The 23,509-nt window shown below is 45.4% G+C and overlaps 2 protein-coding genes and 1 long non-coding RNA gene across 3 annotated transcripts; 1 reads left to right on the top strand and 2 right to left on the bottom strand.

Annotated features, from left to right (window-relative positions):
* The first annotated feature begins 7,781 nt into the window (after window positions 1–7,781).
* LOC115311824 lies at window positions 7,782–13,826 on the top strand. The gene is given in 6 exon segments (XM_040219796.2): window positions 7,782–8,030; window positions 8,099–8,351; window positions 9,264–9,435; window positions 10,982–11,035; window positions 11,038–11,101; window positions 12,878–13,826. Coding segments are annotated over 6 exon segments (1,374 nt in total). The 5' UTR covers window positions 7,782–7,996; the 3' UTR covers window positions 13,675–13,826.
* Window positions 13,827–14,046: 220 nt separating this feature from the next.
* On the bottom strand, window positions 14,047–14,948 carry LOC115310677. Its single transcript, XM_040219801.2, has one exon. The coding sequence runs from the start codon at window positions 14,876–14,878 to the stop codon at window positions 14,147–14,149; it is 732 nt and encodes a 243-aa protein (XP_040075735.2). The 5' UTR covers window positions 14,879–14,948; the 3' UTR covers window positions 14,047–14,146.
* A 30-nt stretch (window positions 14,949–14,978) lies between these two features.
* On the bottom strand, window positions 14,979–15,637 carry LOC115310684. The gene is made up of 3 exons (XR_005717486.1): window positions 15,546–15,637; window positions 15,208–15,330; window positions 14,979–15,120 (listed from the first exon to the last, which is right to left on the bottom strand). It is a non-coding gene; the product is annotated as an uncharacterized LOC115310684 (long non-coding RNA).
* Window positions 15,638–23,509: the final 7,872 nt, after the last annotated feature.

The following is a 23,509-nucleotide window of genomic DNA, read 5'->3' as shown; positions in this document are numbered from 1 at the left end:
ATGGCTCCAGAACGGTGCTGCGACACCATTGTCGCGTGCTGTGCCCTCCACAACCTGGCCAAGAGGTACCCCTGCAGGACACCCGTGGCCGCCATCCCCGCTGAGGTTCCCGTTGAGCCCGTAGCAGCCAACCGTGCTGAGAGCAACGAGGCCCGAGACTTTATTGTCAACCATTTCTTCGGCTAAGTGTAAGTGTCTGGATAGGTATCTTCTGGCTGTCCATTTCTAATGCAAGATGCTTTGTTATGATTGTGGCTATTGCTTTCACCTTTTGTTTATCAGGCTTTGCAGATAATTATAAGAAAATTATGTCAGACAGTTGTCTAACTAGATGGAATAATTGCTTGAAATAATATTTATTGTTTTGCAACTTAAACATCAATTGTATTTTTGGAAACTGCAACAGTTAGGGGCTCAACTGTGCTGCACAGTCAGCAAGAAGCCAACAGCTTTGAGATATTGATTAATTTTATTTTAAGCTTTTTTTGTATGATCTAACTGGATGTAAGATTATCATAAGTTCTACCCAAAATAACCCATAAAGGAGTGTGACACATGTGACAATGCTGAAAGTGTGTTATCAACATGACAATGACATTCCAGCAATGCATATATCACTCTTGCACAGATCAATTTGGGTAGTGCTTGCAGATATCCCACATAGAGTTTCGAAATTTGGATGATAGAAATGTAAAGAATGATTGATGGACATCCCCTTATACCTGTTGCTTCCATAGCAGTACGTGTAAATTGCAGCATGAGCGACGAAATAAGTAATGAAAAAAAATTTTCTTACTTCCCGCATTATTGTTGCAAAGGCTTTGATAGCTCGAAATGTGTCATTTGAGGCACTTATAATTAGCTTGTTGGAAAGAGTGTGCTCGAAAAAAAACCCTGCCGAAGCTATTGGTCAAACGGGAGTGCAGTGCAATGTCCAACACTCCTGCAATCGCACGCTGCAGCTCAACTGCTTGTTACTGCTTTGGTCTCCTCCCCATCAACTCCTGCACTCTCGCTGAGCTACAAGCATAGGCACACACAGGCACTCTTAAACTAATAGATTTTGAATTTGATTTCCGGAGTTCATAACAATGCACTTTTCAAACTTCTAACTAATGACACGAGGGATGCTTCTTCAAATTTGTGCACTTCTTCGCACTCTCTGGAGCTCTCTTTTATACTGTCATTATTTTTTGTAATATATTTCCCACACCGACGGACGCTTTATGGGAAGTGCTGAAGTCAGCCCTATAACAGACTATGTGTGCACAGTTTATAATGAGGCAACTGAAGAAGACAGTTATTTTCCCATTCAATATCTACAAACTGATACTATTTAATGGGTACAGGAGCATGAATAGGAGAGTATAGTGAAACAATGTTCATTTGATACCAATTTCAAAGCTATCAGTACAAATTATATATACTACCCCATAGAATGTTCATTTTTCACTGCATACTCATGGTTACTAGCTCATAGGATTTACATAGTGTACGCTTCTGAGTGTTGAGTCATAACACCTTTCACAGGTTTTTCCAACCTGCAAAGCTTTTCTCTTATTTTTTACAAACCTCCTAGGGTTAGTTCATATTTTCTTCATCCTGGCTGGCATGATAACATCATTTGCAAAACATTTATTTTTAGTAGGGCATTGTCCAGAGAGGAGCTTTATTGTACATACTACACTCTCATTAATTCAAACTCCAGAAAGTCACATATTTTAGTTGGATATATATGATACTAGACAACATTATGATTTGTTACATGGATAGCGACATATACAAAGCAGATTTTGGCCAGTTTCCTCTACATAGCACAGTAGCTTGCTTATAGTTAATGCATAACTATAAGCAAGTACAGGCGTAACAGATTTGTGAAAGAACTGTGACTAAGTTTACTCATCCGGCAAAAAAGTTGTCAATTGTGGACTGTTTAGTCAGCACATGAGATCTCAGAACAAAATTTTCAATGCCAGCCAACGCAAGTAGCTCTTTACGGGACTTTTCCTTTGCAGACAGAAACTTCCGGAGCTGAGCGATGTGCTCAAAGGTTTCTGTGGCTGTGACAGTTCGTAGTGGGTCATCCATTTCTTCATCGTCATCTTCACTGTCACTGCTGCACTGTGCTGGCATTACTTTCCGTACTATGTCCTCTAATGAGTCATCATGACAAACACACACATCGTCGTCAAGACTAATATATTTCGCCTGCACGGCGTTCACATTACGTGTTTCAAGGCCAGAAATCATGATACCAGTGAGCTGTGCCTCGTCCTCGTTGTCGTCTTGGTCATCATTGCTAGTCTTGAAGCACATAATGTGAACGCCGTTTTCCATTCATGTGTGCCGTTTTCGCTTAAGGCAAGACACTGGTTCTAAAATCGACTTTTTTGTTTATTAATGGATTATAATGAAAATAAGTGTGCATATGTGTTTTGGCTTCCTCTTTTCAAATATTCAATTAGTTCTGCAATATCTCAATTACTTTTTGAGTTACGAAGAAAATAATTAAGCCTAATTAGGTCATTTCTTACGACTCATTAAGGAACTTTCTAATACGAATTTTTTTGCATAAGTGATATGGATTTGTAGCTAAAGACCTGTCATGCAAGATGATGCTATTTATATTTTTGTAAAGATAGATCATTGTATAGAACTAGTCTAATTAGGTCAAGTACACTATTTAGAAAGCCTAACGAGGACACATTATCACTAGTAATAAAATTTCGGGCCCATACTGTCATACAAAAATAGCATCACCCTGCAGTTCACTTCTTTCTGAATTCAACGGTATAAAGTTTATAGAAATCCTTGAAGAACAATCTCCTGAAAACAACCGTAAGGCTAGGCATGTAGACGAAAAATGCGAAGCTGAGGAAATTGCAGTTGAAGTTTTGACACTCATTGCATAAAATTGAGTAAGAATCCCATGCAATAATGTTCAGCAATATGAAGCATAGTTCTATCTGAACAAATTGAGATGAAAAATTCTGCAATCCGTTCACAAGAACCTTTAAAAAATAATATAAAACTGAGAAATAATGTCTGCAATGTAAAATAAAGTTATAAAAGAATGAGTAGACTCTATAAGGGACAACGGGAGGAGGCACCAAGGGTTGCACGTTCCGAAAGCAGATTTTGTTTGGCCCTGAAAAGGGCCTTTGTTCGTGTAGCACTTGAAAGGGGAGCCCCTCACAGCTGTCCAGGACTGTAGTCCCCAGCTGTTCCAGTTTGGTGTTGCCTGGAGAACCTCTGCTTTGCATTGCTGCTGCTCTGGTGGGCAGCGCTGGCCTTACGCAAACACAGATTGTCCTTCTCCATGCTTTGAGAGCTTTCATGTCCACTACAATGAACTGTGTCCCAGCGTCGCGCGTCTGGCCTCCTGTGGTGATGCCGAGAAGGTCGGATTTGCGCTGGGTCGCCGACTTTTCCGATAGCGCACGCTTGCATTCGTCCGATCGTGCGACTCGTTGCGCCTGCTCGGCCGTGTAGTATGCGGTGTCGACACGAACCGCGCTCGCAAAGCTCGACAAACTGCCACTGCTGCATTGAGTCGCGATGTCTCCGGCTGATGTTTCCGGAAGATCCAAGGCATCCGGCGGTGCCGATCGCGGTGGCGCCAATCGCGGTGGCGCACTTGCAGCAGACAGCTTCGGCTTCTTGTTCCACGGTCGCTTCCTCTTCCTTCCGAACGCTTGCCGCGTGCTCGATTTCAACCGAGCGTCGTCCGGCATCTCGAGAACTCGAAGCGAAACAAAACACGCGCGACTTCGTAGGAAAACGAACCAACAATATTCAACGCAAGCGCGCAAACGGGAACTAAAACCTGCGCTCGACCACGGAGGAAACAAAGCAGACAGGCCTAAGGAGACGGGCGGAGACGGGCCCAGGAGCAGACGACGCACCTCTCGCCAGCGCGGGAACGGAAAGGAGGAAAGGAGAAAAAGAGCGGAGGGGCGCGTTTAGGCCAATAGCAGGGGCGCTAGGCGCCGCGCGTGCTCTGACGTATGGGCACCTTGCTAGCCGGCCAATGAGCGATCACAATTGGGGCCTTCGAAACCCACGGAATGCGGACGTTCCCCAATGTTGTCGCGATAATGAATGGAATGGGGAGGTGGGGAAAATAAGCAGCTTTCCAACAAGACCAAGATGACCGCGATCCGACGAGCGATCGCGAAACGCGCGGGGCGCGAAGTTCCACTTGTTTTCATTGAACTCGCTGTGTTAGGGCTCTGCGGGGACATCGTAAACATCATTTTTTGCATGCTTAGACATTGAATTCGACACTGAAACTTTGCAGGCAGGTACCTTAGACTACAATTAATCCAAATATGTGAATTTTGAAAAACGTGAAATTTCGCGTTTTTTTACCATTTTAAGACCCGCGTCTCCCCTTAATTCATAGTTTTTTGTTCTCGCGGCCCCGTTGACTGCGCTTCTTTCCGAGCACTGGTGCACTGCGGAGAAGCAACACTCGCAAAAGCAAGCTCCGCAGGTATTGCTTCTCTGCGGTGCACCGGTGCTCAGAAAGAAGCGCACTCAACAGGGCCGCGAGAACAAAAAACTATGAATTAAGTGAAAACGCCATTCGAATTAAGTGGCTTATAAATACATAAAAAAGCTTAGCGGGACAACCAAAATTTTTAAACCTGTTTGAATTAACTGGAAGTATGAAATATCCGAGTTCGAATTATCGCGAGCCTACGTGCAAGCAGCAAGTAGATTTCAGCTCCAAAAAACTGTTGTGTTGGATAACGGTGTATTTTTTTCTCGGTTGTATATCTATTCTGTGCGGACAAGTGATCACTTTGTGTTTTTATGTATGTGTGTTATTTCCCACCCCTCCTACAATAATGCCCTCGAGGCGATGAAGGTACTCTTTAAATAAAATAAATAAATAAATAAATCAATACTTAAAGAACAAGGTAAGTGGTGACGATTCAAAGTAATAAGAGTTGAAGACCCGGGGCCCCAAAAGGTGACACACGCAACAAAATGATGTAGTGTTGTCTTTGATCCCTTTTTCTGTTCCTGAGTTTCGGGATATTCTTAGTATGAACTTTTTCGTACATAAGCAGCACACAGTCCATAGGTCGCAGGAGCATATCCAGGCAGAAAGAGCCTTTATCTTAAAAGCAGAAGGAATATTTGCAGATGCAAGTCAGAAAGTGTCTGTGGTCCACTCATCGATTACTCGAACATTTTCTTAAAACACAGAAACTCGACCTTAGTCTTCTGCCGGGAGGCTAATCGTCTTGGCGACCTCCTCTCTTGAGCTGTGATGGGGAGCCGCGTTATGAAAGGGAAACATGTGAAGGGATATAGGAAAGAAGGAATTATACCTCTGCCTTTGAGCTTAACCCATATTTTTATTTTAGGTATCCATGTAAATTATGTGCCACCTACGGGGCGTCGAAAGCCTGGGTGCCATACTGCCAGTATGATATTCTGTTGCTTACTTAACCACAGCGTAAAATATTGCGATCAGAACAACCACGCTGGTCTAGTGTAGGGATAGTCAACGACATGGAAAAGATTGTGTGCAAGCTTCCCTTGTAGATAGCATGCATAAAATAAATGAAGTGTCAAACATACCGTGTTTGCACGATTCTAACGTGCCCCCGATACTTACATGCAGGCAATTTTAGCTCCCAGATATCGAAAAATTTAATTGCTGCCGATTCTACCACGCAGGTAAAGTAATGCACTTTGAACACCCATACCTCATAAAACCAATTTTAGGAAACGCACGGCAATACACAAAATAAATACCGCGCACAAGTTTCTGTTGTCGGAATCTGGCAATTGGTCTTCGCTGTCCACAAGACTGCAGAAGGTCATCCTTGCTTCCATCTAAAGCGTTTGAGGTGCCGTTCTTCTTGCGCTTGAACGAGTGCGCGACCGTTGCCTATTAGAGGGACGTTTTAGAGTGCAGCTCTTAGGCGCTCGCTTCCGGCTTGAGCGGCGTCGCCGTCGCCGTAACCGCCGGTGCATGATGGGTAAATTTCTCCGCTAAATCTAGCGGAAAAATTTCTCCGCTAAATCTAGTGAAAAAATTTCCCCGCTAAATCTAGCAGAAAAATTTCCCCGCTAAATCTAGCAAAAAAATTTCCCCGCTAAATCTAGCGAAAAAATTTCCCCGCTAAATCTAGCGGAAAAATTTGTCCGCTAAACCTAGCGGAAAAATTTCTCTGCGGGGTCACGTGACCTGGGGGTCACGTGACCCCCCCCCCCCCCCCCCCCCCGAGGTCACGTGACCCCCCCTCCCCCTCAGTACCCTTCCCTACTCCTCCTCAAGAGCTGCACTCTAATTCGGCGTTACAGAGTTGTAAACGGCCTTCACTTTTTTTTTTCATACAACACTTCGCGAGCTCATTGGGTCACTGGGATTGTGAGGCTACGCAGTGTCGCTCCGTGGTTATCGTTTCCCGTCAGTGTGATGACATAAAGGCGAAAGAACGTGCGATACGGATACCAAAATATCTAATGTAAACAAACGGTCTTAAAGGCGATTGGGCTAGCTGCCTTGCGTTTTTCTTTTGAGTTTTGGTTTCAATTGTAAGTGCATCTAATTTTAGGCACCCATTTTGGCAAAAAAAATGTGAGCGTTATAATCGTGCAAACAAGTATGTAGGTCAGAAAAAACGCAAAATATGTATACAACACAGCGACAAACAATGCAAGTAGCCCATTACATGAGTTAATCTTGTCCTAATTGTCTTTTTATCAGTTCAATTTGCAGCTGTGCTCGGGTGGTTTCAAGTCTAATGAGTTCTCTTTGCTCCCTGAGCACTTCCTCCCCTATAGCATAGAAACTCCGTGCAGCATCTGCTGCAGCGAGGGTTGCGTTTGCAGCCTGTATGGCCCCATTTGTGTACTTTCTCTCAAGGAGTATATTCTCATGCTCCAGATCCTGCTGTCGCTTGGCCCTTCTCTGGTACTGCTGTGCAGCCTCACGGGTCCAGCGCTGGTTGTGCTGCACAACAGGAGAGGCCAGTGTTCTCTGTGCTGCGTCGTCTTCAACTGTACTGCTGCCAGATGACGAGGGTGGCGGCGTCGTCACCCTTTCCGTGCAGCTGCTGTAGTGACACGCATGACCAGGAAATTGTTTGAGGTTAAAGGGATACTACAACAAAATTTCGGGTTTCATTTTTTGGTCTATATGTGTTCGAAGGAGCAGTATCACATCGAACACAACAATATCTTGTTAAAAAAGTCACGAAAAGGAATTTTAAAATGAATTAAGCGATTGGCAAAGAGCACCAGGTGGATGTCGCTAAAGCCTCGTTTGTAATGCCCGTCTAAGAACCTTGACAGCTAGTGACGGTAACTGTCTCGCCTCCGGCTACCACACTAGAAGAGGGGAAGGAGGAACTCTCCTCTTCCAAAGAATCCTTTTTGTATGTCCCAGAAGTTGCTATTTTCCCCCTTCAAGATTATAAAAGATCAACCCGTCACTCAAAATTCGTACAAAAGCAGCCGCTTTGGTGGCTGGAACGACTAGGCCATCCTCTCGACGTCAGCCTCGTCGCAGCTTTGCTCGTCCCGAGACGAACTACGTCACGATTGCGTTGGGTGTCACATGCTCTCCGCTGGCTCTTCTCCGAGCGCTTGTCAGGGTGGGCCGTTTGTAACGAAAACTATTAGCCCCGAGAACATGACGTGGCGCCACCTAACGGGCCTATCGTCGTGACGTAGGATAGGAGATCACGTGACCGTTTTTTGCGCTCAGTGTGTAGGGTGCAGTGTCTCGGTCTTCGCTTTTTTCTATTAGTATTAGTACGAGTGTTTAAGGTTTATTTTAACCCATTTTTTCGTTTTTGTACTCGATCCGGTCAAGCTCCTAAGTCGGCTACCGTACAACTGCTTCCGGGGAGCCGGTGAGCCTGTTGCAGGCTAGCAGGGAAACGGTCGCTGCAGGGAAGCACGGCGGCGTAGACTAGACTAGACGGTACGGGCCAATTTGTCGTTTTCGGCGGCTGTATCGGGCACTGCGATGGATGCGGACCATGTGCGACCTACCGTTGAAGGTAAGCGAAGCTTTTTTTTAGCTTCTATTTGACCGGGCAGCCCGTTAAAACTGTGTACCCCTTTTCAGTTGTGCTGCCTGTAAGCAGCATCAACGCGTTCGTGAACAAGGCCCACGAAACATCCCGGCTGTTGCTCGAGGGCGAACGAGTTCTTGAAGCGGGACATGTCTTCTCCTGCAGTATCAAGAAGGTGGATAAGGACTGCTACACGTTCATTGGATTCGTCCTCCAGACGTCGGCACTGACTTCGGACCCGCACGAGCTGGAGATGGCACTGAATGGAAGAAACGTCGGTGACACATCGTGCTCCTGCAAAGCAGGGTAAAGGAACATGCCGTGTATCATTACTCGGTTGAGTTGTATGTACTTATCGGCCGGCGTGTTGTCAAGTCGATCGAGGAGCTCGCGGCTCGAGCCGGGAACCGAACAATTTGTGATAACCGGCGAAGTGCTGCGCCTTGTTTACGAAATACGATCGGGCTTTACTCGTTGTTCCCGTGGTGCAGTGGTAAGGTGCGCGCTTCGTGAGGCGCTTGTCGCGAGTTCGACTCCGTGCGTCCGTCTTCTTTTTTTTTTTTCTTTTTTTCTTTTTTTAGTTTTTTGAGTATTCTCTTTTATCTTTTCTGCAATGTCGGAATTTTTGAGCTACGAGTATTAAACCTTGTGGATAACATTTAATTCATAAACTAATATCCGATCATCCAAAGGCCAATGGCAGTTTGTGTACAACATTGCTGTTTTTCTTTCTTCTGTCAAAAAAGATTATGCAAATATTCCTGTAGCTAGGTCCATTAGAGTTGTAGAATAGTTTTCTCTTGGCCCCTACATAGTAACCAGATGCACTACAAAAAGAAAAATATTACATGCAAATACGAGTGCAGCTGCCCTCGTATCAGCAACCTTTAAACTAAAATCAATGGAGCCACATAACATTCTCACATTTATGCAGCTGCTGGTTGCTTAGATACCACTAAGCTGCGAGTGATTTTCACGTTAAAATAGTCGGTGAAATTTTATGTCTTGCTATTCTCTGTAGATTACTCTTTCAAGTCTATTAACACTCAGCTCTACTGGCATTGCATACTGCCAACTTGTACATGCACTTTTAATCTCATTCAAATAATATTGAAGTTGCATGAGAAAGGTACTGCTAGAGGGTGAGACTGTTCACATTTTATGACTGATATTGGATATGCTGTTTAATTGCAAGCTAAGAACATTGCCATTTTGCAGGAACTACAAGTGTAAGCACGTTGTGGCAATGTTGCTACACATCAACGCCAAGAGGAACTTCAACGTACTGGCGTCCACAGACTTGCCACAAAAGTGGGGGAAGGGGCAGAAGAGAGCGGTCGGGGAGAAGTATGCTCCGAGGAAGATCGTCAACCTCCCGGGTCTTGAAAAAGTGAGCTATGAAACTTCTATTTATGCACAGCGCTTTTAGTAGACCTTGTGCATACCATAAAGCTCCCTCCGCCAGCGCCAAATGAAATCATGGGAAAGGGCTGTACAAGACCCACATATAAACGCTTCTTCTGCCCTGACCTGTGCTAATGGAACTTGACCAACAGTGTGTCACGGCATAGGTACGCCGAGAGCACACAGGATGCTCCTTCATTTTCTTGTGTGCGTTCCGTGACCTTGTGGGATTTTCACTAATGATGTAGTGCATCTGTTGCGTCAGCCTGAGTTAGCAAATCAAATGAAGACAGCAAATCAAATGAAGACAGTGATGTGTATGCTGGGCCAGTTGTGCGAAACTGTGCCAAGGGGCTAACCCTGCTACGTCCGGCTACATTTGCCAAAATATGGGTAGTCTACACCAAGCCTGTGCCAAAGCACCAGTTTCGGTCGCCTTTCAAAAACGAAACTAAACTGAGAACCGTAATTGAGCATGCGTGACCTAGGTGGCGCAAGAAACCGCCCAACACTAAGTACCCCGCATCAATCATCCGTCCGATCACCCCCACCCCTTGCATGGCTTTTCCCGCCGTCTCAGGTTTTGCGCTCTCATGTCATCTCGGGGCTCTTGTCCGGTGGTCTCGTCTCGCGCCTTTTTCAATTTTTTTCAACGATACACTTGGGCGTGTGCGGATGCTCTGACGTTAGTGTGCCGGCCATGCCGTCATGCTGTGGAACAAAACCAATTTTTTTTTTTTTTTTTGCACGGCAAGAGTTCTTTTGTGAGCTGAAGCACTAGCACAACCACAGTCACCGTGGTCGTGCAATGTAACGGGTTGCCGTCCCCACGTCGCTACAAATATGCCGCTTTCTAAACTGAAACGTAGTTACTGCTGCGTGTTCATCAACATTCGTGCTCTCGTTTAAATCATATGGCACTACCAAAATCCCCCTTTTCAAAAACTGCTTGTCGAAGTAGTGATTACATAGGTTTCTCTCGGTGGGCTTTCTTTTTCGAGAGGGACCCCGATACGTAAAAAATCTGCCGCGAAAGAGAGTTAGTGACGAGAAGTGAGCAAAGGAGGCAATGTCTGCAAGCTGAACCCGCAGAGTGTGCTTGTTTGCCACGAGTTCAGTCGTTGGACAAAGCGCTCCAAAATCTTTTTGACCCTGGCTCGCGATGCCATACATCGATGCACTCCGGTTCTTTTTTTCTGGGTGTTTAGCTTGTACCTCGCCTGCCGGCCTGTCAAGCGCACACCGCTGGACTGTTTTTTTTTTGTTTTTTTTTTTGTCGTATGCTAGGCAGTTGCATTTTGCATACAATTTTGGGATCCAGTAGGCGACAGAGCGGAGTGACATGATTTCGGTTTCGACCGAACAGCCATTGTCTCCGCTTGCACAACGAAGCACACGCAACTGCAAGCCTGCCAATGTTGCCCTTACATGCATGCGAACATGGTTGCATGAAAGAGGCACTAGCCGGCACGCTTGCAATTCATTGTTTTACGTTTGCTTAATTTTGGCGAATTTTTGCTTTATATTTTCAGGTTGAAGGGGATCCGGTCCTGCTTCCTAAAGGCGATATCCTGGGACGACTACTGGACTACTGGAGGGACTGACTTATAGGTCAGCTGCCCTGCGGCACACCGAAGAAATCCGTCCTCTTGGTTGGATCATGAACTGCATTTCCTCTTTCTCTTTCCCATTGTCTTTGCTACAGTTGGTTTTGGCTGTTTGTTGGTCATTCTTAAGAGACTTTATGAATCGATTCTCTCAGTATCCGACGAACATCAGTGGTGGCATGCCTCACACGGGATAGAAGCTGTGCTCAGTACAGACCTGCAGGATGTTTGGATCACAGCAGAAAAAACCCAAGATAAATGTACACTCCTGTGTATATTTATCTGTGTAGAATTTTTGTGTACATTGAAACCCTAGATAAATGTACACCACTTAGATCGGTGGCTGTGATAAATTGACACAGCTGTGAGCAGTACGCTCAACGGATGGGGACTCCAACCTTAATATGTTTACATTCTGAATTGTGCATGCCTGACTCACAAAAGTTACAGAGTTGATAATAAAAAGTACAGGTACTAGGTTCTGAAGGCATGGCGATTGCGCCATATATATATTAGATTTGAGTGGAAGCACTAATATCCAATATGTCGTAACAGGTGACTGCAAAGGAGAGAAAAAAATGTCAAGCGAACCAGAAAAGCAACCAGAAATGTTCCTTAGTACAATATGTTTAAAGTGGCTGAGGCTAAAGTCTAGTTGAGCAATGTGCACTGTCATCCTGCCATAGGCAGATTTCTACAAAAAACCAGATTGCCAGGTGCAGGTGACTTTCCTGGCCCACAACTCTAAACTGAAAGTGCGCCTGGAGCACCATCACCAATTAAGTATGCCACTACATGCTTAATTGGTGTACAAGGTCTGTTTAAGAAGTATCCTACCTGAATTAGTACCGTGGAAACAAATGAAGCGCGGATAGCTTTATCTGGTGGGGAGGCAGAGGGAACGTTAATGCGCATGCAAGAATTTTATCAGGCCCGCAAAAAATGGGAGTCGCAGGCAGTTAGCCTCGGAGTGATGACGTGTAGTTAGTGCTCGTTGTTTTTTTTTGTTTTTTTTGTTTTTTTGCAACATGACAAAGTAGTTTGAGTGAGAGGTATTGCATCAAATTTTGATTCAAGCTTGCTCACACTCAAGTGGAAACAATTCGAAATATTCAGCAGGAGTTCGAGGACGATGCCATGGGCATTAAAAAAACATTAAGGTTTGGTACAACCAGATCAAAGATGACTGCATGTCAGTAGGGAGAGGCCTTCAACAAGCCGAAATAATCTGGTGATTAACCAACTTCGTGCAATCGTGCCGAAGTTTCTCACGATGGAGCTGCATCATGACAGTGCACCAGCTCATTCATTGCGTCTGAGTTTTTTTGGCCAAAACAGGCTTCCTACTGTCTCAACATGGCTCCATGTGATTTCTGGCTCTTCCCTACGATGAAAATGCCGCTGAAAGGAACCCTATTCGAGTTAGGGAAAAAAACGACGAGATGCGACTACAATTCCTCACTCGGAGGCTGACTGAAAACAACTCACATTTTCATCAGGCCTGATAAAATTCACACATACACATTAATGTTCCCTCCACTTCTCTAACCAGAAGATGCTGTCTGCACTTCATTTGTTTATGCAGAACAAATTTAGGTCTGATACTTTTTTAATGGCCCTCGTATGCTCGCATATTAGTACCAGGCTTATTCAACGTATTCATATGGCAGCAATGAGACTGGTCATAATTAGTCCTCTTGTGTTTTGTACATAGAACTGTTCCCTAGCATTTCATTTTTGCATTCCAACAACCAATTTCTTTCCTATCACCTTTATAGTGTGTAATGTGTCAATATTCCCTGTTTATTTGCATGTTTGCAGAGATATCAACCGCCCCCACCGCAGCTGAGGAGCCCCCTGTCCCCGGACTGCCCACACTTACGCGACTGATTGCCACAACTGCTGCTCCCAGCTTCGATGCTTTTGTGGAGGAGATAAGGGCCACCTTCTCTGCAGACGTCTGTGCGGTAATCGAGGAGAGGACGAGGGAACAGTCGCTATCTGAGGACTGGTTGCGCCAGAGGATAGGCATGGCAACAAGTGCAGTCTGCCATTCCTTCAAAACAAGGGCAGCGAAGTGCGAGATAGAGCAAATGCCGCACAACATGGGGCCTTTGTTGAAGGCGGTCCTCCGCACGAGCACATACCAGTCTGCAGCAATGCAGCGCGGGCTGAGCATGGAAGGCACTGCGCGGGACAAGTATGTCTCGGTTGTGAAGTCGAGGGGCCACACATGCACTGTGGAAGACAGGGGCCTATTGATTTGGAACGAGTTTCCTGTGATGGGCTGTAGCGTGGATGGGCTCGTTACTTTCACCTGCGCCTGCTGCAAGGGTGAGAAGCGTATTTTAGAAATCAAGTGCCTCAACACGGTGAAAAAAGCTTTCTCAAAGGACAAGCCGACGCCCCTGTTCTACACACAGGTTCAGGTCCAGATGGGGATAATGAATATTCCAGTGTGTGACTTTTTCGTCTACAAGAGTCCAGAGGACTGGAGGGCACTTACCGTGCCATTTGATGCTGCACATTTCCTTAAATGTTCGGCTGCAGTGCACACCCTGTACGACAAGTACATTTTTGACACGCTGAAGAATCTGGCATGTTCATACTCGTGGTAGTGGGCCCCAAAAAGGGCCAGTGTGGTAACATTAGATATGCATTTGAAGCCAGCAAATAAACAAAAGGATGGCAACAAGCACGTGCTAATACATTCATTTATTACAGTATGCATGACATCAAATTTGCAAAATTAAATTGGCATAGAAACATATCTTACAAGGCTGTTGAATGGCTTGTGTGTCTAAATGCACGAGCTAGAAATATTGACTCATTTCTGTGCTTTGACAACCTTTCTCCAATGTGGCACAGGGGAAGAGTACCTTGAACGAGGTTAACAAGGAAATTCTTGGCTAGTCACAGTCTGTGACCGAACAATACTTTTTTCTTACTACCCTGCTAAAGAGAACTCATACTTCACAAATGGCAGTGGGATGCCATGTTTGAACTGCCCATTAAGTGATCTACAGATTAACGTCAACGTTTAAACAGGCAGCTAAAAGAAAACGCTATCGTGTCCTGTTCAGCAATGTATTAACCAGTTAAAAATTTGTCGTTGCTGAACAAGGGCTTTGAGAGGTTCACGAGACCTGCAATGATGACGACAACATCATCGATTTGCGGAAGGAGGTCTGCGCTGAAATTGTCCCGAAGAATTCGAAACAACTTCATTCGCTGAATTGCACGCTCGACATGGACGCGTGCGGCTGCGATGCTTTGGTTGTTTGCGGCGTCAGATTTGCTCAGCTGTGTGTTTTTACGGAGAAATGGTGGACGAACCAACTTTACCTTGTGTTCGCAACACAGCTCGTCAATTAAGAACCCTTTGTCGACCATTACGCTGTCGATGAAGGGCAGGCATTTCTCTAGAAGCCCACTCTCCTTTGTGATATGCGTGTCGGAGGATCTGCCACAGTATGCCGGACTCACATAGCTAATTAAGCCACCTGGCGTCTCGCACACAAGCACCTTTGCAGTGTGGGTTCCCTTGTAGTGACTGTAGGTAAGTAGTTGAGACTCCAGGTTTTTCGGCTTTTGCAGAGGAATCTCTGTACAGTCGAGCACCATGCGACAGTCCCTGTACTTGTTAAAGTACTTGGTCAGGGACTGGAGCACAGCCTCCTTTTCAGGCCAGAAAACGGCGTGCCTGAGCACTGCTGCTAGGACCGGTACCGACGCTCTAAATATGTTGGAAGCTGTTGTCCTATGGACCCCAAACAGTACCCCAAGAAGGGAAAACGTCAGATTGTGGTACAGCTTCATCATTGTTAGCAGTACTGCGTCCTCGTTACTGATGCTGAAATCCTTCCTCTGGCTCAATAAGCGAGATTCCCCATACAGGTCGCAGATGTTGTAGAATAGCTGAAAACAGGGTATGCAGGTCAGTGATACGAGGGCCGGTTCATTCTTAACCCGTGCTATCCCGAGCACTTGATCTTTCTCAAGCTGTAGTGTGTCCGCTTGACTTCCGACATCTTTCTTCAAGGTGTGAAGTTCAGCCTGAAGACCTGAAACATTAAAAAACAACTCTGGTATCAACTAGAATTAGGCTGACATGACTCACACTGGGCATGCAATGTTTGCTTTCTCCTCACCAATGGGATCTGCAGCATCGGCATCCTGGTTGGGTAGTTCCTGCTCAATCAAACCCTCACTGGTGCTGGCTTCTTCGGAGTTCAGCCCTGCCAATGTAACTGCTGCTGGCAGGTCATCCTTGGCTGTTAAATCCAAGTGAAAAAAACAAACAAACAGAAAAACCTAAAGTTACAGCTCAGCACTGGAACTGAAATAGACACGACCATGTTTTATCTTCTGATGACTGCAAAACAAAAAAAGTAAACAGGTATGCAGGAGCCAAATATTTAAAATCTGGTTATTTATCACACAGCATCCACTGATACCACGAATGTTCCCTACAAACGAGAGCACTCACGGCGAGGCTTGCATGTGTCCACACCTGCCCGCGGCTTCAGGGGCTGTCGCAGCTTCGGGGGCTTGTCCAGTGGCCGTAAAGGCAGATTCTGGGACAACACGGTTCCTGGGGCGAGTGTCCTTTTTTTCCAGCCTGACGAGAAAAAAAAGGAAGAAAATCAATCACGACGGAGCGTGAGCATGCGTCGATCTCGGCCGTCTGATCGCCAGCTTTGCTCAGTTCGCTCGTGTGACTTTGGGGCATCGTGGCCCAGGAAAACTAACGAGTGTTAAGCACTTAGATACATGCATGCGTGATATCACTCTCTGCGAAAACGTTTCGTGTTTGCAGCTTACGTGCAAAATGCAAGAGCGTCGATCTCCGACGGGTACCAACAAAATCCCCCCCTTTTTGTGGAGGTTCACTGAAATAACTGGAGAACACTTACCAAACATCTTCGCTCCAACCGCATACACGAAGTCTTCATCTCTAAAGTGCTTGCTGCACACTGTCGAGCTCTTGGAGTTTAATTTGCCCATTCTCAACTTCACAAGCCACTCCGTGCGCAGCTGCTTCTCCTTGGGGTAGTTGTGAAAGCTGACGTTCGGGTCGGTCGCGTAACTGCGGCATTGCGGCACCGAACAGTACTTCACCATTGCTTCCTGAGCACGACGGCTGCCGAAGCCGATCCACGCGTGAACTAATCGGGCTCCAAACACAGAAAAAAACACGAAAATAACGACCGAACGGTTTCCGAATACCCCGACCAAAGCAAGGCAGAATAACCGTCCTTATCACGTGATCCCCTATCCTACGTCACGGTCGAGCGATCGCAGCGCTCCAATCGGTCCCGCTCGGGGCCAATAGCCACCAGGTTCAAAATACAAACGTGCGATTGTCATTTAGGGATACAGTGGATCATATTTAGGGTGTGCTTTTTCCGGTTTTAACCGAAAAACACCGATAAACATCTGTCGGTAACGAAAATATAAAATCGGTTAAAACCGAAGAACACCGGTGGCTGGATATTTTCGCCCTGGTTGAAACCGAAAAACACCGGTCGTTGCTAGTTTCCGACCTAGCGAAACCCTTTCCCCGTAGAGGTTCGTCAAACGTGTTATCTTGTGGATAATGCATTCTTCCAGTGTTTATACATGGCTTGCCGGTGGCGTCAGTCCACCCTCCTTTCTGGGGGTCAAAAGCGTCTAGTGAACGCAGTGGAAGCTAAGCTCTCATACGCCTTTCCCCTATTGTGTCTCCCATGGCCCCTTTTGTGGAAAAATTAACGCAGTGGAGGGTAGGCTCTCACGTGCCTTTTCCTCATTGTGTCTGGCCGAGTGATGTCGGCGCAAGCCATGGATTCAGAGGTTGCTGTGGTTCCTGGAAGACACTGCCAACGTCCATGTCGTACTGGAGCGTGCGTTTGCATAATTGCGGGTTGCGAACCGCAAAGAACGTGCTGCCATAAGGGCAGCACGTTCCTTGCGTGTAGATGCAAGCATGAAATTATGCTTGCTTCGACTATAATAACCAAGTGTGAGAAATAGTTGCTTCCTAGAGAAGAGTGTATGAACTATGTGAATAAAATTGGAAATCTTTGTCTGTGATCAATCGCTTTTTTTTTCACCGATAATCACCGATTTTAGTCTCATCGTGAGACGTCCCACCGAAATACACCGGTGTTTTGAAAATAAATAAACACCGAAAAACATCCGCCGATTTTTCTCACAAATAAACACCGGAGAGTACACACCCTAATCATATTCAACCTATTTTTGAACACGACGGGTATATTTTTAATTTCGTTGAGGTATCCCTTTAACGCATAAGCCTTTACAACGATTATCAGCAAACTTAAAATGCCAAGTCACTGACTGGCTGTGGATGGCAGCCCGAGGTACAATATTGTCCTGCGTAAAGTTAATGCTCGGGACGTGTTCCGAGCATGCGCAGTGAGAAAAATGGCAGCTCACAGAGGGCTATTGTTGGGCAGGAGTGAACTTGTAAATTTCAGCATAACTTGGCAAACTGCAAGGGCTACAGCTCCAGAGAGCTGCTCAGAGCATTGAAGCAAAGGATTGTGACTAGACACCATACTCGTGCACGTATGTCCTCCGTGACATGATTCTCTCCGTCCTCTATCTCTTTAAGTGATGCATGAGGGCTGCAGTGCATGACATTTTTGATGTCACCCTGGATCAGGGTACATATATGTGTGGGAGAACTGAGTGCAACGTGCGGCAACCTTAATCCAGATGTGACAGTAACACTTGTCATAATTTTACCACATATGTTGGTGGTACAACAGACTGGAGTGCCTAACCCCACAACTTCGTTTCATTGACGGTTGGTAGAGTCGCCATATAGACATTTGTACAAGATTTAAAACAAGTAGATGTGGCACTCACACCAGCCATCATATGTGATTATTGTGTACCCAAGCACTGTCCGGCTAACTGGGACATTGATACTTTTTCAGATTTTGTTGGCACAGATCAGCATCGAATAAGTCATTTGTGCATTCTCAACTTAATCTCATAAAAGTTACCAAAAAAGAATGGATTTTTGCTACGTTAGCAGGCATGTACGAAGATCATGCAAAAACATTTCCACTGACAGTGGAAAAATTTGGGTATTGAGTGACCTGACTTAGAAGAAAATAGGTGATCTCAACTTGAGAGAAAGACTACCATAGCTTTGTTGATTATGATGTAAATATTTCTTTGTAATTTTGTGGTACAAATAGTTTCAAACTGAGTTTTACTGCATTTACCCTAATAAATGGTTTCATTGGCACTTTTTCAGCAGTGCAGAAATGGCTAAATATGTGAAGGTGGTGTCCTTGTGCTGTGTTCTGTTCTCTACTGGACAGGTTTTGACTCGTGCTCCTAATATTGTCGTTTTGCTTCATGAAGTTGGTCTCTATGTAAGGGCACGCAGCAGTAGTGTTATGCAACTGACATGTCCACTTTGAGATGGAAAACCAATATATTCTTTTATGACAATCCAAACTGTTCCCTATGCTCATCAATGTTTTCTAGGAGCATGCCAACAATTGGTGACTTTTGATATGCCTTGTGTCTGTGCTCAGTTTCATACCTATCATCAGTGACAGCAGAACATCCCTATCAGTTTCATAACTATCATCTTGTGGAAGTACTCATAATGTGACAAGCAGAACAGAAAAAGAATGCACCTTCAGCGCGTGCTCATTCCCTTATGCTGCTTGTGCATCCTTGTGCTGTCAGGGCTAGTAAGCTGTAACTGGGTGCAGAGCTTCCACTGTACTATCGCCTCCATTGTCACAGTCTACATACAGTGTGCAATGATATCAAACTTGTAGGCGTAAGGGTGGGCCATTCAATTAGCACAAGTAAGGTGATTGACGAAGCCACGTGCTCATACCTACAACTTTAGTATTGCAATGTATAAAGTATCAACAGGAGCATAGCATACACAGCATGGCCTATAAAGTGTTACCTACTTTTCGGTTTCACCGATGATGACGTCAATCCCACAGATAGTCGGGGAATCGTCCCCGATCACATTTAAAACAGTCTCGACAAGTGGTGTCAGCTGATGGGGGTTGGGACCAGCACCTATGAATTGAAGTACACTTATTTTGTTTACTAGGATGTAAGCACAATTAAAGGTGGGGGAGGGGAGACAGGGTGTTCATTATTCAACATAGTATCAATGTGCGAATGAACAGAAAACGCGTAAACATGTAATTGCCAATAATGATAAGATTTTTTTCTTACCTTCGTTTTTTTTTTCACCCTCAGGTTCCTATTATCCGGTCTCGGGTAATATGTGATGTTGGGCAATTTATTTCTTTTTATTTTTTGTTTGACAGCAAACTCACTGTTGCCAGCTACCGGCTAGCCTGGCCCACTCTGTGCCTGAATCGGTTGCGTCGGAAGTGTTTGAAACGTGGAGGGGCGACGGGGCCTCTGAGCTTAACCCCGCCCCCTTTTGCAGCATTGTTTACCGCAGCTGTCTGAAATTTCAAAGGGGGGGGGGAGGAAGGGGAAGGGGGTCTGAAGCCCCCCTGCCCTTGTTCCCACGCTACTTGCCTACATACATTTTTCTTCTGTGTTTAGTTGAACAATAGTGTCTACATTGTTTACAGTGCTAAAGACAATGTTTTTGGCAAGCAAAATTTGGACATTAATTTTGAGAAATTACGCAGGCCCACCGCGTGGAACAGGATCCAAGGTGCTTTGGGGCTATTTCTGTGTTAGTGCCACTGTGTTGAAACTTGTGCGAGTAAGAGCTAATTAATCTTCGGGCTTGCCCTCTCATGATATTGAGCGAAATGTTAGTTGTCGCGTATTGAATGGGGTCTTCGGTTGAGATATTTGCCCCAAAAATTTGAGGGGCTAATGTATCACTCTCTAATAAATTTGTACAGTGCACCCAAAGTTTCCAATAAAGATTTTACAAATATCGCCCTTTTTTCTGTTTTGGTAGCGCAAATATTGGAACTTACCTGTCCATTGGTCATGTTCTTTGTACAATCTGTACAAAGTTTGGCACTTTTTAAGTAATTTTCTCCATGGTTCTTGAAGTTGTTTCACTGAACGCGGAACTTGGTGGCGGCGGGTCATGGAATTGGCGACTTGGTCCCAGGCGCGTCTTTTGGTTTTAGTAGTCACGGTAGGGCCGAATTTTCCCAGGATTTGGTATTTTCGAGCCTCAACTTCCCGGACTAATTCCAATTTTTCATCTAGGGTCCAATTCTTTTGATGCAGCGGCGCTGTCCCCTTTGAGGTAGTCGCTCGGTTCATTTTCGTTTGCAGAAGGAGCATGATCGTCTGCTACCTTGGTTTGTTTAGCTACACAATCGCAACATTATTCCTGCTAACCGTAAAATATTTTTTCAGAAGCAACGCGAAATAACAAACAAGTGCATTTCCAACAACTTCAGTATTGTTTATTTCTCGGTTCTACAACTTTCGCAGACGGCACAACGGAGTTGATTCGGAAAAACTGCATGTACCGGCTTTCTTGGAGGGCGAGTGAATTGAACGATCGGCAGGTCACTGGTCTTTTATGGACAACGTAGCATTTCACTAAACCCAGAGAAAGTTCTGCTACTCATCACTGCTAAAATCCATTGGACCGTTGAGCCTCTGTCCGCCGTTTATCTGCAGAACGGTTGATGCTGCAGCTGCAGTCGCACTGTAAGCAGAATACGAGGATTTTGTACAAAATGGACACCCTGAACAGAAATTTTCCCGCCGTGACTACTTTCGATAAACCGCAATCGCTACTCAAAAGGCAACTCTCCGTAATGCTTGCTTTCAATAAACGTATTCTGATCCTGCTCCTGCTTGAAGTTAGTTTCACAGCGCTCAACATAACGTGAGTATGAGGCTGGCCTCATCACAACCCTATCGCGAAATGTTTTGGTGCTCACCGTAAAATGCTTGTCGTACTCAACTATCGTGTTCCTTGGAACGCATCCCACATTTCGGCGCTGCGGTGCATGATTCTTGCCGTGCTTCAATGAAGCCGGTGCGAAGCTTCGACAGTCGGCGACTCCGGGCCACTGTACTTCTACAAATCGGTGACTCTGAACCACTGTTTGTCGACGGGCTGCTGCCGTCGACTTCAGTCGCAGTCCCCTCAAAATGTCAGTTTCTTTAAGGCGCACGTAGGATACTTGTACACTCTTAACTTAGAACACGGAACCTAAATCATCGCTCTGAAGACAAACACCAATGCGATCGCGACCGCGGAAACTGCGTACGCCGCAGCCATTTTGTCGAACGACGCGACGGGGCAATGTGTAGCTCCCCGTATCCGTATCCCTACCGAGCCAGTCACGTGACTAAAAAATCTCTCTCCTAGGTACTGCGGCTAACTTTAGCCGCTGTTAGCTGTTCGAGCAAACGGGCCCTGAAATAACAAAGGCTCAAAACTATGTTTATAAACTTAGTTATGCTTCTAATTAGAAAAACATACCTGGGCTATGAGCTGAGGTGCTAAGGCCATTGTCATGCCCCAAAGCTGCAGTGGCTGAAATTTCGTGAAATGCAGATATGGATTGAAAAATGTTTCACAAGCGCTAGCATAATTATTTTTTTCACCTGCTCATTGACACACTTTGATTTTACTTCCCTTACCCAGTCCCTTACCCTTGAATCAAGTTGGCTAACACTTGCCTGATGCAGTTGAAGAGGGAAAATCCTCTGTTAGTGCCGGATAGAGTTGGTGTGCTGTAAATGCTTGGTTGCTTGCTTTCTTTTTTTTCTTTTTTTCTTAAAGTTGTGAGTTGTGGGAGTTTGAGCAGGTATGAACTGTCTGCTTTTGCACTGGACATCTCTGCAGTTCCTATCAGTTAAGGCAAGATGAGATGTAAACTGGGAATTGTCCAGGTTTTTTTCTGGCTCGTTCATATGGAGCTGAAAATAAAACATTCATCACATTAAATATTCACATTCACATTAAACATTATTCAATTGAATGGCTCCAGCCAATCAAATGCCGGCTAAAAGCACAGCCATTGGCTGCTCTCCGAATTCAGCCAATGACTGCGCTTCGAGCCGGTGTTTGGTTAGCCCCGGCCACAGATACCTTTGGCTACGCTCGGACTTAGAGTGTAAGGGAGTATAAGATCTAGTTCAGCCTTTTTCTGACACAAACCAAGTATCTAAGTGCAAGGCGATGAACAAAATGCATGAACCTTTTGGTGATACCCCAGGGCGAGCATCGGTACAGGATTCTCTTCCGTCCTCTTGCCGTCGACAAAGTACCGAGAGCACACACCAAAGGTAAGACCCTGCAGGTTTTACCTTTCGTCACGGTGTATACATCCGCTTTGGTGGTTTGGGACGCAACAGTCCATGTGTCCTCTTCAACTTGCTTGATGTCCTGATCGGTGATTTCAAGTCCCTCCGATGCTTCTGGTACGAGGCAATAGTTATATGGCGGATAATTCCCTTGATCATCTTAGTTCGGTGGCCCATGAGCTTGTTATGTGTCATTTTTAACACCTTTACCCAGGTGTCAAGACGTTTGTTACACTTGCCATCCATGTAACCGTGCTTGAGAAGTCCAAACAGGTTTTCCAGCCTGATGTTGATGTTGATTCTGGCATATTTTCGGAAGCAATATGCACACTCCGTTGGTCTGGATGCGTAGTATGTGACAAAGTAGTCGTGGAAGTCCTTCAGGATTGGCTCCTCTTGCTTTTTCAGTTTGTCCAGGAATCCCTCCATCAGCTTGTGGAACTTGTCTTTATGCTGACAGCAAAGGATGGCTCATAGTTGCATGTACAGGGCTTATTGGTTGAGCTGACCATGAACTCTAGCAATTCGCTTCCTCCAGTTCTTGTCGACATGCCAAGCACACAAAAGTAGTTTTTCAGGCTCAGGCGTGACACTTCTCCGGGCATTTATGTATGCTGGAGCATCGTCCGACATAAAAACCTTGCAATGGACTTTTCCAATCTTGCATTCAATGGCCTCGAAAAATTTCTGCATTTTAGGCGAATCCACTTTGTTTGAGATCAGGTAGGCAGGCAACAGGCACCCCCGCATTGAACTCGTCTACAATTATCAGTGTGGTCAGTTGGAATTCGTATCCATTGATGCCATGTGTTGAGTCAATCTGGATCTTGTCAGTGCCGAGTTCTGCTAGGAGGAGCTGCTGTTGAGGAGTCGTGATTTCTAGCATGAAATCCTTGTCTCCAGATTCACTGCCCATGCTTTGTGGCTTGTAGCAGATGATAGAAGAGTCAGATACACCACAGATCTTCTGAACCATCAGGTCAATGCTCACTGCGTCACTGCTGTCAAGTCTTTTGGTGTGGACAATGTTGAATTTAACGGCAATGTTCGGCAGGTCCTTTTTTGGACATTCAGCAGATGAGGCTCCACAGAGCCGACAGAGCTGATATTATCGAGGATCCTGTCTCTGGTTACGCCTGCCTTGAGCTTTTTTGCTAGTGCCTGCCTCCTTGTCACTTTGACTCAGCA

Source organism: Ixodes scapularis, unplaced genomic scaffold, assembly GCF_016920785.2.
Source record: "Ixodes scapularis isolate PalLabHiFi unplaced genomic scaffold, ASM1692078v2 PGA_scaffold2__306_contigs__length_199485367, whole genome shotgun sequence".
Lineage (NCBI taxonomy): Eukaryota > Metazoa > Arthropoda > Arachnida > Ixodida > Ixodidae > Ixodes > Ixodes scapularis.
This window is presented reverse-complemented; position numbering and strand designations above follow the sequence as displayed.

Coding starts and splice junctions, on each gene's coding strand:
- LOC115310677 (XM_040219801.2), bottom strand. CDS start 14,878: ATGATGAAGCTGTACCACAATCTGACGTTTTCCCTTCTTGGGGTACTG.